General features: G+C 41.4%; 1 protein-coding gene and 1 non-coding gene across 4 annotated transcripts in view; both read right to left on the reverse strand.

Moving 5' to 3' along the window:
• Positions 1-18,167, reverse strand: part of SNX5 (sorting nexin 5) — a 22,780-nt gene continuing 4,613 nt past the window's right edge. For 2 of the 3 annotated variants that reach the window (XM_022594266.3, XM_089896485.1), the window contains exons 3-14: positions 12,760-12,864; positions 11,533-11,643; positions 10,356-10,477; positions 9,177-9,300; positions 8,404-8,499; positions 7,088-7,193; positions 6,930-7,005; positions 5,625-5,664; positions 5,449-5,535; positions 4,022-4,181; positions 1,432-1,517; positions 1-184 (exon numbers count right to left, since the gene is read on the reverse strand). In XM_022594266.3, the coding sequence (XP_022449974.1) occupies positions 134-184; positions 1,432-1,517; positions 4,022-4,181; positions 5,449-5,535; positions 5,625-5,664; positions 6,930-7,005; positions 7,088-7,193; positions 8,404-8,499; positions 9,177-9,300; positions 10,356-10,477; positions 11,533-11,643; positions 12,760-12,864 (1,164 nt within the window). In that variant the 3' untranslated portion in view covers positions 1-133. The remainder of the gene's footprint in view (positions 185-1,431; positions 1,518-4,021; positions 4,182-5,448; positions 5,536-5,624; positions 5,665-6,929; positions 7,006-7,087; positions 7,194-8,403; positions 8,500-9,176; positions 9,301-10,355; positions 10,478-11,532; positions 11,644-12,759; positions 12,865-18,167) is intronic. The other variant, XM_089896484.1, reaches the window with a different exon arrangement.
• LOC115803813 (small nucleolar RNA SNORD17) lies at positions 17,418-17,654 on the reverse strand. Its single transcript, XR_004024603.1, has one exon. It is a non-coding gene; the product is annotated as a small nucleolar RNA SNORD17 (small nucleolar RNA).

Consider the following 18,167-nt stretch of genomic DNA (forward strand, 5'->3'; position numbering starts at 1 on the left):
TTAAGTGTTAAGATCTTTAGAAATCAAAATATTTATTCACATAATTTTAAACTAAAACCAAAGGTAATAAATCTTCCGTGGTAATGATCTGAGTGCAAGTGATGCGGGCTTTCTTCACATTCACGTCCTTCGTTCAGTTGTTCTTGAACAAGTCGATGCAGCTCTGCAGGAGGGAGACGTTGTTCTAGAAGACAGACGTCGGGGCACTGGTGAGGCATGGACCTCAGACCCACCGACTTCACTTGTCACAAGACATCTGGCCGGGTACTTGTTTTTCATTCAATGACCCCTGAACCACAATTCCCCTCATCCCAATTTCACGTTGGGGATTTCCTCACCCTCAGAAGGGCTGGTCAGCACTTCAGCACCTCCACCCCACACCCCAGGTTTGCTCCCACTGCAATCATGCCAATCCCACTCATGTGACTTAACCTAAATGTGGTATTTGAAAGCCTTGGAAATACTGGATAAAAAGTTGTTAAAAAGTAGTTATGGGTGAGATTATAAATGAGATTACAAATGATAAATATTCACATAGGACTTGGCAGGAAATACTGTACAAAGTACTCACTTTAAAGGAATTCAAAAAACCTAGAATACTCAGAACACTATCATAAATGACCCATAAATGATACTTTAAAACTCCAATTTAAAAGGTCATATATACAGCAGGACTTAAAGAGGCAAGTGAGTAAGCATCTCTGTTGTGGTCAAAATAAAGGAATTCAAAATACATACAAACGTTCAGTCTTCCTGCTTTAACCAGCACAGATGGCCAGTGACAGTGACCTGACTGCCCTGGCTCAGACAGCACCCTGAGGCTCAGTATCTGCTGTACCCAGGAACCACCCAAAGAGCCCAGAAACCCTGAGTGAATGAGCCTGGGCACAAACAAAAACAAAAACAAAAATTCCCTAAGAGCTCCCCAGTAGGATTCTAATATGCTCTAGCACTGAGAACCACTGTTCTCCATCTTTTCTGGGCTAAATTATGCTACAGACATTATGAGGAAGTTTTCCTCCTTTTTAAACCAAAAGGGAATTAATATCAGAAGACACTTAGCAAATTAGAAAACTATTTAAAAAAAAATCTTCCATGAAAACTCCAGATAACGAAGAGCTTATAAATGCTATGATGGATGCTCACAAATTACTGGAAAAACTCCTTCAGGGTGTGGCCCACAAGGACGTCAAGAGAGAAGCTGGGTAACCGCCACCAAGAATGCTCTTCCCAAAAAGCAGTATTTCATCAAGACATACGGAGTTTTGCTTTGCAGTGGAAAAAATACTCTGACAAGTGGCTCCCACCCACACCTCAGGGGATTAAAACCACAAAGCAAATGCCATCTGCTTGATGACAGTGGAATAGTGAATTGGTAAATAACTTGAAAAAGACCCCCCAAAGTTGACTTAGTTTGAAGATAACACTTACCCTGGCATGCTTTATTTCCAGTTCAGACATTTCAATCAGATTCTTCCTAAATGCTGCCACTCTCTTTCGTTTGAAATTGATTAGCTCTACAAAGCAAAGTTTACCAAGAAAAACAGAACAATCTTCATCTTTAACTTCCAAATACCATTTTTACAAATAAAATGATCTCCAAAGCTTTGGTACCCTACACCACATTTTCTCACATTTTTGTTATCTCTGCCATTGGAACACACCCCCAGTCACCAAGAATGGCCCCTGAACACCTGGAGGTTTCTGAGTTGAGCTGCCTTGCCCTTTCCCTCTAGGAACCAGTGCTTGTGGAGGGTGGGCTAGGGAGGTAGTGGGCCACACATACTTGCACCAATGACCTTTTTTATGGATCATTTTTAAACTTTGAAAACTGCTTTTTTGTGGCTATTTCTACAGAACATGCCACCTTTGTGTCTATATCCATCATGAAAATTCAGGATCACTGTCCTATCAGACTCCCTCTGATTCCTTCCACACACTTGTGAACTCAGGCTCCACCCTGCAGCTCTCACCATCATTCCTGTAATCAAAATCCTCCCTTAGCTTAAGCTGGTGCTCAGAGTCCTGTATCCTGTCTACACAGCACCATCCAACAGAAATGTAATACAAGCAGCCACATTAAAAAATAAAAACTCAAAAAATGTATAGTGATGTTAACGATAGTAACTCGGATACATCAGGCTGGTTTTGTCAGATGTCAAAATAAGCTCTTCTCCGTCCCTCCAGGACCAGAACTCCAGACTGACCCATCTGTCTCCCAGGACACCTGCCCACTGCCCTGTGCTTCTGCAAGAGTTCCCATCAATTCAGCCACAACCTTAGAACCTCAACCTAAGACAAACAGGCTAGGAGCCATTTATCTCATTATTCTACAGAGTACTGCACTTTTAAATAGTGTACACCCAGGCTTACATTTTGAATAAGGAGGGTAAGATCAAACAACAAAGGGACAAACCTTGGGAAATAGAGACAAGCCTAATCTGGCACCATTGTAAAGCTTTGTGGCTTCTCTTTAAAAAAATTCTCAAAGCCACTAAACTCTGGCCTATATAATAACCTAAGATTTCAACTCAGTAGTTTTGAAGTGTTCTTTTTCCTTATAAATTTAAATTAGCTGTTTTTTTTTTAAAAAGCTAGAATTTTTATTTAAACTACAGTGCAGCGAGAAAGAGGTTCCTCTGAAAGAATACAAAGGGCAGCCATGGGAGCATGTCTGCAGGCCATTTGCAAAGACTGTACAGAGAAGCCCTGTCCCTCAGTGAGGGCACGGGAGTCCTGAACAGAGAGAAGCCAAGACAAAGGAGCAGAGCGTTTCCAGATACACCGGGACTGCAGCGTCACAGAGGGGGAAGTTCTGAGGAAACAGTCTTATTAATGAGATACGGATTCCACATGGAAACCTGAGTTTGAAGGGGGAGGGTGTTTTGAGGGTGAATCAAGTGTCCACTCTAATTTACATTCACATTCTGGAAGACACAGTCTTTACTTTTTGCTCTGGCATGTTCCATGGCCCCTAAGAACTTCAGGGCAGGGAGATTCCCACTAAGGAAAAGACTATCTAGAGTACACTCATGTTCAATGGATATGGTACACCATCTCCCAATTTTATTTTATTTTTTTGGCCATGCTGCGTGGCATGCGGGATCTTAGTTCCCTGACCAGGGATTGAACCTGTGCCCCCTGCATTGGAAGCACAGGGTCTTAATCACTGGACCACCAGGGAAGTCCTAAATTATATTTTAAAAGCCCCTTACTCTGGAATGGTAGAAGGCAAGAACCAACCCTGTGGAGATGGAATACAACTGAGTCATTATCACAGACTCATGATCCCTGAAGAGTATATACGTGTATGCACGCATCCTGATATTTCCCCACTGTTGGCTGAAAGGTCTAGAAGCAGAGGCACCCCAGAAGAAATGAGCACACGTAGCACTCAATCTGGGCTCCTGGAAGAAATGGCGATTTTCATGGCTGGAGTAGAAAAGGTCTAAGAGTAGCACAAAACATCTAATCCTCAAAAATACGGGGGTGTCATAAGGCCATGCCAGCTTTAAGGGCGCTCTCACTGGCTCAGTCTGGACAGTAGGAACACCAAAATAACTTCGTACAGTCATGAATTTTAAAACTTTTTGAAAACAGGAATCCATGGGTCTAATGAAGATGATAAAAAAAAAAATATGGGAGAGAAGGGAAGGCTTGTGTTAATAAAGGACAGACAGCACCAAGTACTGACCTGGAGGAGAGGGGGAGAGGACAACTCTGTATTGTATCAAAGGTTACCAAAGTTGGTAACTGTACTGTAGGGATGTAAGAGAAACACAGCGAAGTTTTCAGGGATAAAACGACTAAGAAAGATACAACTTAATCTCAAATGGTTAAAAAAAAAAAAAACCCAGATATGTTTATAAAATCACACAAGTAGGAGCACATGTACGTGTGCAAGTGACAAGGCAGAGGATGTATGGGTGTTCTCTGTACCATTTGTGCAACTTCTCTCTGTAAGCTTCAGATTATTTCCTAATAAAAAGCAAAAAGTAAATAAAAAGTGGCCCCACTCAACCTTCTTTTGCAGATTCAGAAAGCTGTTCAAATTTCTGGCAGCATTCCTGCTGGTGTGCCTCAGCCAGCTTGACATCTTTGCTTTTTAACCGGGCCTTATCCAACGCCTTGTTTGAATTCTCATAGTCAATGAGGGCTTTAGTGCGTCTGTATAAGAGATCCTGAGAAGAAAATTAACAGATATGATGCATGGTAGTTAAACCAATACCGAAAAACCTCTAGAACAGAACAGGAAGACTATCTGAAGTACTCTAAAAAACAGACAAGTACCTTGGGGCACTGCCTAAAATGTCAGACATCAACCACCTCCTGCACCGCCCCCGCTTTAAATCTCAACATTAGGCTGGTAATAGCAGTGCTTAATGCATTGCTGACGGCCTTTCCAGCATTCAAGGCTGGAGTAGAAAAGGTCTAAGAGTAGCACGGATCAAGAGAAGGAACCAAACAGTGACGACTACAGGATTTTTTTTCTCTAAGAAAACATGTCACAAGACAAGTCACCTAAAATAAAACTAAACTATGGGGGAAAGAATGAATTTCTACTTCCTGATGACATTTTCCCATTAGGTATTTTCCTTACCTAATTTTATGCTGCCAGGTTTAGTATATTTCATATAAAAATAATTTAAACATTTTTCTTCAGGACAGTGTAGACAGTGAAGAATGCACGTTCCATTCCCAAAGGTCATTCTGCTGACCACTTCACCTTGCTTTTGGTTAAGTAATGCTCTCTATGACTCAAAGGCTGCAGTGACAACTGCAATTCAATAAAAGATCACAACCCCAAAGCCTTTTCTGCCTCAGAAATAGCCCCTTTGGCATGTGTCCGGTTATCTCTGCATCCAACAGCATATAATCTCCCAAGCCATTACCTGTCTACTCGGCACCAGCCCTACTGCCCCTAAGTTCCTAAGCAATGCAAACTAAGGACACAATGTCACAAAAAAGGCACGTCACTGTGAGATGATTTCAATCTAAAACGGAACTGGAGGATACACACCCGCACCCTCAGAATATAACTATACAACTTAAGAACTGAGAGACTGATTTCCCACAAACACCTGATATACAGGAGACCCAGACTTACCTCCTGACCAGTGAACACCAGCCAATGAGCTTACTGCTGGGGACCAGCTCCCTCATGCCAACCATCTTACTGCCAAAGACTCTTCCTCTTTGCACTCCTTGCCCCAAAATACATCCCACCCCACACCCTCAATGGACTCTCCTGTGGCTTGCTACAGTGTTTCCCACACTGCATGCAACTCCTCTGCTACTCCTGAAGAAACTCGAGCTTGCCTCAGTTTACTTCTTTATTTAGGCTGACATCACTTACATGAACAATCCTGACAAATTCCCATCTTCTTTCATTTTTAACAAAGAGAATACATCGGTATCATCAGACCTCTTCTGGGAGAACTCCCTCACCTTAGCAGCCTCTATGTTGAGCATGTAGTATCGGAGGAGCTCTGTCAGCTTTAAGTCTTCATCTGAGGAGACTCGACTCTCTACTTTCTGTTAAAAAATCAAAGGCCACCGTCATCTAAGCAGAAATCTACAGATTATAAAACACATACCTTGAAGACCAACATAAAAATCCTTACCCTAAGTTTTTCAAATAGCTCAGCCGCCTTCAATAGGTACCTGCAAATATACACGATTTTGGCTTACGGTCTTAAATCATGTATGAAATATGATCTTATCAATGCTCTAAGACATGAATGGGCAAATTCAGGAGTCCTAGTCTGTGGCGCTTTATAATTAACTTATCAAAGCAATGCTTTCATCACAAGTGGCCCAAACTAGCAGAGAAGATGGTTACGAAACCGAGCACATTTCCAGTGCCGCACTCACCAGCATTGGTCTCTCTTGCTGCCCCTCAGCCACCTTGCTGTGCAGAACCTGTGTCCCCAAGTTTTTATCCGCTGTTAAACTTGTGTTAGCCAAGGTCAGGTTCTAAGCCATAAATACGCTACTAGTTTGTCTTGGTTCTGCCATCAGCCTGACTCCCATTTTCAAGTCTGAAATACTAACGCCCCCTAGACCAAGCCTAGGTGTAAGTAGAACACAGTCATTTGACAGTAACAGTGAGGGGTGGTTCCAGGATACAGTGCCCACCCTGCACAGAGACTAAAATCCACAGTTGATCAAGTCCCTTATCTATATGGTGTACTTGCATATAATGCACACACACACTCCTGTATATGTTAACTCATCTCTAGATTCCTTATCACGCGTAAAATGTAAATGCTATGTAAATAGTTGTAAGTACACCATAAATGCTACGCAAATAGTTGCTGATGCACAGCAAATTCAAGTTTTGCTTTTTGGAACTTTCTGGAATTTAAAAACAAGTATTTTCGATCTGCAATTGTTTGAAGCTGCAGATGCAGAACCCACAGACATGAAAGGGGCCAACTATACCATCTCACACCAGAAATAACTAGAATGAAGAAACTGTGAAAAATTAATATAAAAAAATGCTCAAAATCAGACTGGGGTCATTACTTTACCCTTATGGCTACCTTAACCAAATCTCTTCAAGTCAGCCCAGGGCATTACCGAGTAAAGCGCAAGCACCATTTGCCAGAAAACACAAAGCAAACTTCTCTCAAAGACAATTCCAAAATCAAAAGAATCAACAACAGACACATGTAAGTTTGACAGAAATAAAGGCTTTGACAACAACTATCACGTTTGGTACAGAAGTGCCCTGAGTCCCCTACAAACGTCTTACAAGTATTTATGTTCAGAGGGTGTATAGTATAAAGTGAGTGCTGGAGACTATGGTCCACCCGAGATGGGCTTGGCTCAAGAGCGGAACTGAACCTGTGTAGTCATTACCCATTTTACCACCCAACAGTTTTCAATTAGGGGATTAGAGAAAATGTTTTCCAACAAAAACTTACTTTTTGATGACCGTGGGCTCTTCTAAAGCCAGGCTATGCAAGCAGGCTGCGGTGTGGATGTAATCGTCTGCTACATCTGCAGGAACAAGGATAGCCCTTTTATGTGAGCAGAGCTGGCACATTAGCAGACTAAGGGGCTAATGGGCAAAAGTATTTACTTTTATGAGCGCTGGTCATTCTGTCAGCCTTTGCACAGGAACCCTTGATCCTATCGTAATAGTTACTGAGGAAATGCTTCTCTTGCTCAAAGAAGTCATCTACTTCCTAAAGGGAAGGAAAAAAGAGGTCTAAGAAGCAAAACTTCTTACAAATATGTATTTTATATTAGAAAAAAACACTAAAAAAATAAGCTTATGCATAAGAAGTTTAACCTCTAAAGACTAGGGAAATAAAAATAATTTTTTTTTGAAATGCACTTTTTATACCTGGGATTAGGAAAAGTGAAATGCTGGCAGGAAATGTCAACAGAGAGAACCATTTTGAAGAGCCATTTAGCACAGCCCAGTAAAACTCAGCATCCTCTCTAACCTCCAGCAATTCCGCTAGAGCAGTGGTTCCGCCCAGTGGGTGGCTCCCTCGCCTCGGATACCTGCACCTGCCAAACGTGTTCGGTTCCAGACTGGGAGGCAACGCTGGCATCTGGTGGGCACTGACATGGGATGCCAAATGCCCCCGCAATGCGTGGGGACAGCACACCTTCAGCTGTGCCAGAGACAGCCCCAGAGCTTCCACATTTCTGACAACGCCCTGTCTTTCTCAGCACCTACACCCTGGGCTCCCTACTCAAGCCCTGAAGTGGCAAAGTCAGACACCAGACAGTAACTGTTATGGTAGAAGGGAGGGGCGCTGAGGAGTGAAGAAATAAACCACACCTACAAGGCTAGTGAGAAACTTGTACATTTATTTGATGTTCTAGAACAGCACTGTCCAATAGAAACATGTGAGCTACACGTGCCGCTTAAAACTTTTGTAGTAACCACATTATAAAAAGAAACAGGTAAAACCCATATTTTATGGTTCTTTCTTCCTATCAAGTCCTTGAAATCCAGCATGTAAACAAAACATAAAATTCAGTTCCTTTATTACACCAGCCAACTGCATCTGTCAAGTGCTCTACTGCCACCTGAGGCTGGGGCTACCGGGGACAGTGCAATTCGGGAGAATAGCATGAAATACTGGTCTTGTAGCTTATTTTTTTTAAAAAATAACTGAATAACCTCTCCTTACAGAAAAGGAGAAAATGAAGATTTAAGTGTGGAAAGGTTCTTATCCCTTCTCCTGGGAAAGAAGAGAGTATTTTTGGAAAATAAGTGAAAATTCAATGAGTAGATAAAAATAACCAAATTTGAAAAAAATTATTTACATTTTTGAGAAGCTAATACCATTTGTTTCACAAATATCTATTCTGAAGAAACAAAAGGTCACCTATTCACACAAAGAGAAGAATTTTCTCAAACAGCTAGAGGCCACTTACCTTAACTCCTGAAAAAAGAACTTCATCAGCACTTTTCACCACACTTTTGAAAAAGCCACCAAACATCTCTTTGGTATTTTTCCGCCTAACACTTAGCTAAGGAGAAATCCAAAACAGTTAACGGTACATATATTTCCCATCAAGTCCTGAACACATTCCAAGTAACTGTTTACTAGTATAAGTATACACTTAAGATACCTCTAATTCCATCGTTAACAACAGATCTAAAATATCAAATAAACAGCTAAATCTAAGCACAGGTTGTAATTCTAAAAGTGTGACTTAGGAGATATTGTGAAAAACTATCTAGGTATCAATATCAAGTCTTAGTGCCTTTAAATTCTTGATAGAATTACTGTGCTGTTATGCTGATTATTCACTGGTTAGAAGACCTGTGAGGAAATGTCTAGGTCAGGCCTTGCCTCATACATATTAAACAGCAAGAAATGTAACGTATTTTTGTAAAAAAAGCAAGCATATGTCTCCCTTTCAATGAATAAAACAAATGTGGATCAACTTAAATTATTTTGAATAATCCCAAGCTTAACAGAGGGGAAAAAGGTCAAAATATTTACATGCAACATTTTATAAAAATGCCTTACACGTTGGATCTATTGCCCTGGGGGAGGTAGGCAAGGGGAGGAGCATCTAAGAAAGGTTTCTGTTGTGTTGATAAGAAACTCAACCTTGAAAGTCAATTTTTTAGAAAATATATCAAGTATATTCTTTGTACATTTTAACTGGATCATGGAAATGGAATAAAAATGCCTTACATCTTGATCATACTCCAGGAAAATGTGAAAGTTGCGATCTTTACTGAGAACAGGGTGAGAGGAGAGCCGCTGAAGAAAGACTTCATGGGAAGACACAGTCTTCTTGAAGACCGCGAGATACTCACTGGAAGAGAAGCGCACAAGGCCTCAGCTCCTGACCACCCAACACTGCTCCCCGGGACCTCACTGCGCTGCTCCTGCAGCCATGCAGAACACCTCAACTGGACCCAAAGCAGCTTGGTATAATGTAGCATCCAACTAGGTAATAAGGCAGTTCTCGTTTTGGAATCTGTGGAACAGCCACCGAAAGGGGAAGCGATATAACCAGAGTTGATAGGGTACATCTGTGAAGCCCAAACCCACGTGTACTTAAGCACAAAACACTGGCTTCTTTATAACCATGAAAACCCTTTAATTTTGCAGCCATGTACACGGCAGTGAGTCTAACAAAGCCTGGAACCATCAGAAACTACTAAGTGGCTTCATCTTAATCTACACACTAGAGATGACTCTAAACTTCCCAACAGTAGGAACTTGTCTGTTGTGTTCAGCGCTCTATCCTCAGAGCTGTCCACGGGGTACCAGGCTAATGGACCTGTGGCAGCATGCTGAAGAGACTCGCTGAGATGGACCCCGAAGAAGGGAGGGAGCCAACGGAAAGAAGTGCAAGGATGGCGTCATAAGAAACTGTATGCAAACCTCCAACTATGATACAGAATAAAGAATCCATTTTTCTTTGAAAGAATTACAACCAGATTAAAAGAGCCATAGCTGTGGCTATTCTTAGAATGCTTCTTTGTAGCAGCACTCACTGCCATCTAGTTTCAACTATACTTCCAGTAAACAAACTTCAGGGAAGAAAGTTTTGTAGATTATCACAGCCTGAAGACTTGTTTATATATAAAGACAAACGTTTAGTTCTTCACTTTATGCCAGACCAACACTCCATGACAAGCATGATCTACAGATAGAACCACCATCTACTCAGCATCAGCAGTCCCCAGGCAATCAATGTCTAAAGTACAAAGACCAGGCCCCTTCACCCACACTCTGCAAAATGTGGTTTGAGAAGACAATAGCCAGGTAACTAACTGAAATTAGCTGTCAGATTCTCGTTTCTGCACACATCACCACTTTTATTCTCAAAGGGTAGAGCCCCCATCAAGAAAATGCACTTACGCTTCCAGCTCTTGCTTCATCTTGGCAAATTCTTCTTTGGTCATAGACCCTTCACCCTCTCCCAGTTTCTGCATCTTCTCTCGAGGGCCGTCGAAGTCAGGCTTTGCAGGCGCGGGCGGAATCTGCAGTCAAGGCAGTAACTCGTGAGGGTTCTTGCCCCCGAGATGTGCAACTCAGTGCCTGTGCAAAGGAGGCAGGGAGCCCAGTGGGGCTGCCTGAAAATCAACTTGCACTTTTCTCTTAACCTTATTCCTTTCGGCCATTTAAAAGAAGTGTTCCCTACAATGGGCACTCACTTTGACTGTAATCATTTGTTCGGTTAATCACTGGACAGTTGGTAGGTATGACAGTTTATCCTGCTTCAATTGTCAGTTTAATTTATATATTACAATCAATGCTAAAATGCAGCCAGTGAAGTACGATGAAGATAATAATCTCTGGATTTATAAAGGAATTTATTCCAGAGGATAAAAGATTCTAATTTTGTGTGGACATTCTTAAACAAAAGCTTCAGTACTGATTTTGTTTAACTATTTGGCCAGATTCTTCAGCTGGCCTGGCAGGAAAAGCCATGTTTCTCTCTCCCTTAAAATCGGCTAAGGGACTTCCCTGGCAGTCCAGCGGTTAGGACTCTGCGCTTTCACTGTCGAGGGCGCGGGTTCAATCCCTGGTTGGGGAACTAAGATCCTGCGAGCTGCACAGTGCAACCAAAAAATAAAAATAAATAAAATCAGCTAAGTCTCTTCCCAGAGCCACGTATTAACTCTCAAGGGCCAAGCACAAAGACAACTGCCCCCTTTACGCCTTCAGCAGAACACACCTGAGAAACCCAGCACACACTACCACCAGCAGAGATCAATTCCACTTGATGGCTGAAAGGAAATGCCAGAGAAATGCTAAACCCAAAGGTAGACAAGACTTTACACCATGAAACTGCTTACTCTCTTTTATTGTACAGAATATAAGACTATGCTTCATCTTACAGCTAAAACGCTATTTTCACATACTTTAGATTTTACCAGTAATAGCTAACACATACTCTAGTTGACAAATGAAATCAGACTTTTTTCACAACCTATTATAAAAAAAAGTGGGTAAAAGTCTCTCAAAACAAAATGAACAGCAAGGTAGAAGAAATTGGCTTCAGTAATTATCTGATTACCCAAAATGTACTTACAATAAGCCCAGCGTAGTCTGTAGTTTCAATAAGAGTGTCATGTAGCCACACAAAGTCTTCATGTTGCCTTGTAACAGAAAACTCTGGGCTCTGAAACGTGGGCAGCGTGGTCTGTAAAGAAAAAAGAAGTGACTGTTAACTACTATTTTCAGATAAAGTGGCTTGGGTTTCATGCAGTGCACTATGGGAAAATTCTGCATAACAGAACATCCAGTTTTTTAATGAGATCCAATAAAGAACAAAGCTAAGATTCAACACGTTCTTTACGGAATTCTAGTCACAAAACTCCACCTTTCAGGTCAACTCAAACAGACATAATCACGTAGGCCTCACGATGCCTGAGTGACAGGTATGTTAATACCACCAAGCCACCAAGGTACACAGAGAAAACCTCGTGGGAGAGGACCTCATAGACAACATATTACCAATATTATGCTGGAGATGGCATAAACCAAGAGCTCTAGCTTCAAACTTCCTGACTCAAATTGTGCCTCAGCCATTTACTTCATTTAAACCTGTACCTCAGTTCCTCACCTGTAAGATGGGGATAACAGAATACCATAAGATTGTTAGAAAGAGAAAATTAAGCCCATGTAAACCCTTTACAAAAGTGCCTGGCATAAGACAAGCACTCAATATATTTTAACTAGTATGGAAGGAGAAAGGAGGCTAAAAATGTTCCTGAAAAGATCCCAAGGAATTAAACTTTCTATATTTTTCACAGATTGGCATATTGCTTTTGTCAAATTAAAAATCTGGAGAAAAATTAACACAACATTATTAATCAGTTATACTTCAAAGTAAATTTTTTTAAAAATCTGGAAGAAAAAAACCTCTTCTGAATCATAATAGGTGGGGTGACAGCCAAGAACTTAGTAAATATGGGAAAAGCAAGCACTTCCCACGCATGCAAATTACAAACAAAGGTGGAGTTCTGTGGCAGGTGGCTCCAGCTCTGTCGCTCTGCCTGGTTTGCTTCCCCACGGAGCAGAGCACAAGCCACACTAAACACCAGCAAAGCCCACAGCCCCAGGGCTCCACCACAGTAGAAAATGCTGTAAGAAGAGCACTCATCTGATGCTTACTAGGAGCAAGTGGAGGGAGGGGCCTCACTTAGCAGGAGTGCCACACTGCACTCAGGTCACTAGGTCTCTTCTCACACCCACTGTGAATAACAAGGCTGCAACCTGGCACTGTTTTTATTACTGAAGTCATTCTGTCACTTACCTTGGTGTGCACCGTAAATTTGACTTTATCCCTCTCACTGAGTGCATCAGGTATGTCAATCTGAAGCGAGGGATCAACATTCAGGTCCACTGACACAGATCTCAGCTGAAATACATTTTTTGGCTATTAGTCTCAAGTTCATTTTAGTCCTAAAAAGTATCCTTCCAAAAATGGGGAGCTAGTAATTAAAAAGCAGTCTATACAAGACTTCTATTTAGAACAAAGTTGAGATAGTATTTGAAACTGTGGGGAAACCTGCTCTTAAATGCATGGGTGGGTCCAGCGAATTCCTGTAATCTAAACAAAGCAACTATATAATTCTAATATCATGTACATTACATACTTTATGTGTACATGAAAAATACATTTAACCAAATAATTGAAGAACTGTACTAAGAATAAGAAGGCTTCAACTGGATAAAACGAAATCTTGAACTTCTTATTTACATAAATGCCCAAATTACAAGAACATTCAAGAGGCGTTAACAGACTGTACGTATATCTGAAAGTTAGAGGCTGGGAAAACTTGGAAGTACAGAGAACAGTCAGGTGGTATGGGATCTTGCGTGGAGAGATAAAAATCCACTCAAGAGTGGACCTATTGATATTAAGGGACTGTCAAGGAGATGAGAAATCTAGACACAAGAAGTGAATTGTAAAAACCAACACAGGCCTTAATTATCAGAATTCCACTGCAATTACACATAAGGAAGAAGTGTGAGCACTGCCCTGGAAACAAAAGTAAATGATTTTTGTTAGTTGGAAACTCAGAGGAAAATAATATCCAACTCCAGTTTTGACCGTTTAAAAAGAATTCTTGGAAGAAGTGGACTGTTAGGAAAAAGTGGTTAAAATGGTCTTCCTTAAAAAAAAAGCTTTCCTACTGAATCTAAAATATGATAATTTCTTTCATTCTTAAGACAGACAAGCTGACAGTGGATCTGAAGGCCTGACACAAATAAGAGATTGCAGGGATTAAACATCTCATCCTTCCCCCAGCCCCCAATTGTAAACTAGTGCTAAAGTTGCCAGAACCCTCTAGACTATTAAGGAAAATGCCAAGTGAAGACTGGAGTTAAGAGGATGAGAGAACAGGGAATCCTGAGTATTTCCCTTTAAATTTCCCTTTGAATTCCTTTCTTCAAAATAAAAAGACCAAAGACTGATGAACTTCTGAAAATAGAAAAACTGGTTCTATTAGGTATGAAAAGATTAAACATATTCTCTAAGAACACATGGATTACTTCTCTCTCCTTTGTAGTATCTCAGAAACTGTCAGTACTTCCCTTTTTCCTTCAGCACTGTGACCAAGAAAAAAATTTTAATTGCAAAAACCAGAGTAAGCCCTTAGAACAATGGCTTTCCTCTAAGAACTAAGGCTCACGTTCTTGCCACCCGAACTTGATTTTTAATATCAAGTATTTTAAGATCACAATATACTTAACAGTTCCTTACATGTCAACCTAAATACATCTTCCAAGTGAACTCGTGATGACTCCTATGAAATATTTGCTTGTTTGGCTTAATTTTCACATGTCCATTTATGAAATCTCTGCAAAGAAAGATAAAGCTTCAAGGTCAGGGATACTTCATTTTATCACAGCTGTGACTCTCTGACATATTTCTGATAAAAGCTTCCTTCCTTCTGATAATTTATCACTGGGCAAATGCAGCATTCAAAAAGACCTCAAAATATACACTAAATTTGACTGCAGAGAATACTGGCCACCCCACTGATCTCATGTTTGTACACGTCAAGAGTCAGTACACGAATAAAGTGGGTCAGGTTACTGGTGGAAAGATGGGGCCGGCCCAGGGACCGTGTCTAAGGTGCATTTCCCTGAGTTCAGCAACAACAGCCATGTTTCCTGAGATTCCATTTCCTAACGAGGTCACAAATCCTGGTTTCCAGCAGTCTCTCAATTTCTGAACATACTGTCAATTCCATTTTAACTCACTCCCAGCCCAGTGAGCCTGTGAGCACCAAAAGGACTGCCTTGGGAATTAGGGTTAGAAGACCCAAGGGGAATGTAATCTAGTAAACGGGGCTCATTGAAGCACGAGTCAAAGCGGCAATGGACTTCACCAGCGAACATCAGATGTCACCTCTTTCCCACACCTCCAACCATACAGAAGTAACAGCCCAGGTTATTCACTGTGTTACTATCTTCTTGTCAGCAAAGATATTTTGTTTTTTAGTCTAAGAGTGTGATGAGAACACAAAATAACAAAAACCACCAGAGGTTTGGAAAGACTGTGCACTATAACAAGATGCCAAGCACCCAGCTTCTCCAGCAGTAATCACTTTTGCCTAAATATACCACCCTAGGAAGGGACTCAACAATCCCACCACCTGACATGATAAACACTCCCACCCCACCACGAAAACAAAACAATTTAAAAAAAAAAAAAGAAACCCACAACAGATAACACGAAAAAGTCTGCATTTGGGCCTCAAAGAATTGTCTGAAAAAGGATGGTGGCAAAATTCTGAGTATGCAGACCATCACCAACTCAAATGATCCCTATTCACAAGTCAAAGGAACTTTCTTGTATTGCAGCAAGATAACCCTCCAGATAATGAAGCCCATAAATCACCAAGGAGTAAAAAGTTGTGAAATGTTTAAAGCTTCTAAGTCAGCACTGTCTCCTCACTCCGGAAGTATCAACTGTGATTAAAAGCTCAGCATTCCTTTTTCTGCTTGGTCAACAGAACCAACACTCCATAGCCCCATGGCACAGTACTTGCTAAATAATCAACAGGGTGGAGGGTACAGCGAGTGGGTGACACGCCTCCATACACTTTCGCCCACTCACCATCTCTGCCCCCTAGCCTAAGTAAGTGCCCAGAGTGCTGCCTTAGCCCTGTTGGCCAACACTGTCTGACCTGGGCCACAGGTGTCAAAATGACTGGGACAGCTGTTTAAAGCAGCGGGGAGAGGCAGGCAGGAGAGGCAGGCTTCAGAACAGAGTCTAACCTTAGGCACGTTAACTTTCCCTTTCCCATTCCCTTAGGTCACTAGTGAGAATCAAATTTAAAACACATTTACTCTCCAATGTGCAATGTTGTTTTAAAACAGACTTTCTTTTGTAGATTTCCAAAGAAACCACTACATCACATACTCCAAGTTTTAGATGGAGTTTCAGTCCCCAATATACTTCCTTATCAGACTAATCCTTACAGTAAGGATTACAGTGATCTTTGTGAGAAGAAAAGGGGGTAAACAAGCATCGCTTCATTTAGAAAACAAAATTTTAACTGTTTTAAGAAATCTGAAGGCTTGGTAAGAGAGCTGAAAAGGAGAAAAACTAAATCAATCCCTGTGCATTCCCTCACTTGTTCATCAGCCTCCCAGCTGGGGCACCTGACACTGGCCATAGGACAGATCTGCAAAGCTCTGAGCTGCTAAAGACCACTTTTGGTCCAGATCTCACTTATGACTCACTTTGGTACACAACTTTAATTTAACGCCATTGCAAAGCCTCCTCTTCAAAAGATTAAGTGGCACACAGATGGCAAAGACCACCTCTGTGGCTGGACGACACAGAAAGCCAGATTCAGAACCCACAGAAGAAGATACATAAAGTATAAAAAATGTTATGGCAGCTGCAGACTCCAGTTTACATTACTGCCATATAGCCAAATGACAAACACAATGAGAAGAAATCATCTCCACAGTCACTCTGATCTGCTAGAATGGCGTCTAGGTGAATAGCCACGTAAGTCTAACCAGTTTTGTATACATGCAAGAAATTGAATACGCCAGCCCCTATATTTCCATCTTAATTTGAATGTTGCAAGGAAACTACTGCAGATAGAAGAAAAGCCTGCATGTATACACTGAAATGACTTTCCATTCTCCAGTACCGAAGCAGAAATGTACTTAACCAGCACATGCTACATCAGTGTGCCTCTCCTTCAAACTGTTTCTCTCCTAAGGATTCTGCTTTGCTTTCCCTTCACCCAATGGCTAAGGTACTAAAGACCCCTACCAGGGAGAGGGCCAATATGACAAATAATCTTTGAATGGTCTGTAAACAGCATGGAGCCAGAACAGGCAAGAAACAACCAGGCCATATTTCAGCTAGACAGGTACGGATACCTTACCTAATCCAATACTCACTAGTGAGGAAATAAATCCAAAAATGCTCTGCGGCAGACACACTGGATTTGCAGTAATTTCTGAAAACTGACTCACATGATACATACTTATGAAACATATATTACTTTGTTACTGTTTCAGCTCACAGGAAGGAAGTGCTCTGTAAGAAATTCTAATACTGTATCTTTCTCCGAACCCCTCTTTATGGCTCAAATACTGTAATGGTACTGAATTATTTCTCACTATCTCCTCCCACCCTGAAGGTAACCAAAACTTGTCTGTGTTCTATCCCACTTATCCCTGAGGCACTGGTGCATAAAAAACAATTGAACTGACTGTGTGCAATACATGAGCTGCTTTTACAGGTATATGTGCTCAATCTCCACCCCCACCCCGCCACTGGCTCCCCCCTTCCTATAATTCAGGCCTGCCAGTATCATATCATAGTCCTCAAGGACAACAGAACCAAAGACTTCTAGATCTCAGTCTACTAACATAGATAATAGTTATGGAAATTAGCCACAAGCTTAACAACTAGATGAAGAGCTGCAGCAAGTGATCAGATTTCCACCACTCATCTTGGTGAGATGAGACCCACAGGGACCCATCCCTGCTGACACCAACCACTCTTACCGGTAGTCCACCAACACACAAGCTGTCCACAGTAGAACACTGCAGACTGCAGGGCATTTGGAGGCTACGCAGCCCAGAGTTCCTAGAACAGAAATCCAGGCTTGGAAGAAGGTCAGTGCAGCGCACTCAGCGAATGGATAAACTGAATCATCATTTCACAAGGCTGCAAGCCCACGAGCCAGTGGAATCCCAACATGGAACCAGAAAGAGATTAAGTTGAATTATTGGCTAAAATAAAATTCATTGTGACATTCATCTAATTACAATCCATCTAATTGCAAGATACCTGGATTATTTTCAGGAGTTCACAAAGTGAAACGCTGAACCACATGATCTATAATGATCTAGCACAGAAATTCTATTGGGAATCAACATACCACTGCTACAGAGGAAGCAGCTGCCACAAACAAAAAACTAATTTCCTCCATTCAAAGCTAAAGCCCTTCACCTACTACTAGATTTCATCAAGTCTCCCTTCCAAAAGTTCCTGGTCTATCAAGTCCACAGCTCCTTACTACAAAGCAGTCTTACTTTATGATCAACCCAAGATAAAATAGAAAAAGATTTGAGAATAAAATTTACCTTCACCAACAAAGATGATTCAGCAACGTGGATGGAGCTGAGCTTGAGCTTGTGTCATGAGTTAAAGATACAAATGGCAGCGTGGAGAGA

This window comes from Delphinapterus leucas, chromosome 15, assembly GCF_059928025.1.
Source record: "Delphinapterus leucas isolate spDelLeu-1000000601 "Yukka" chromosome 15, BTC_Dleu_Yukka2, whole genome shotgun sequence".
Taxonomy (NCBI): Eukaryota; Metazoa; Chordata; class Mammalia; order Artiodactyla; family Monodontidae; genus Delphinapterus; species Delphinapterus leucas.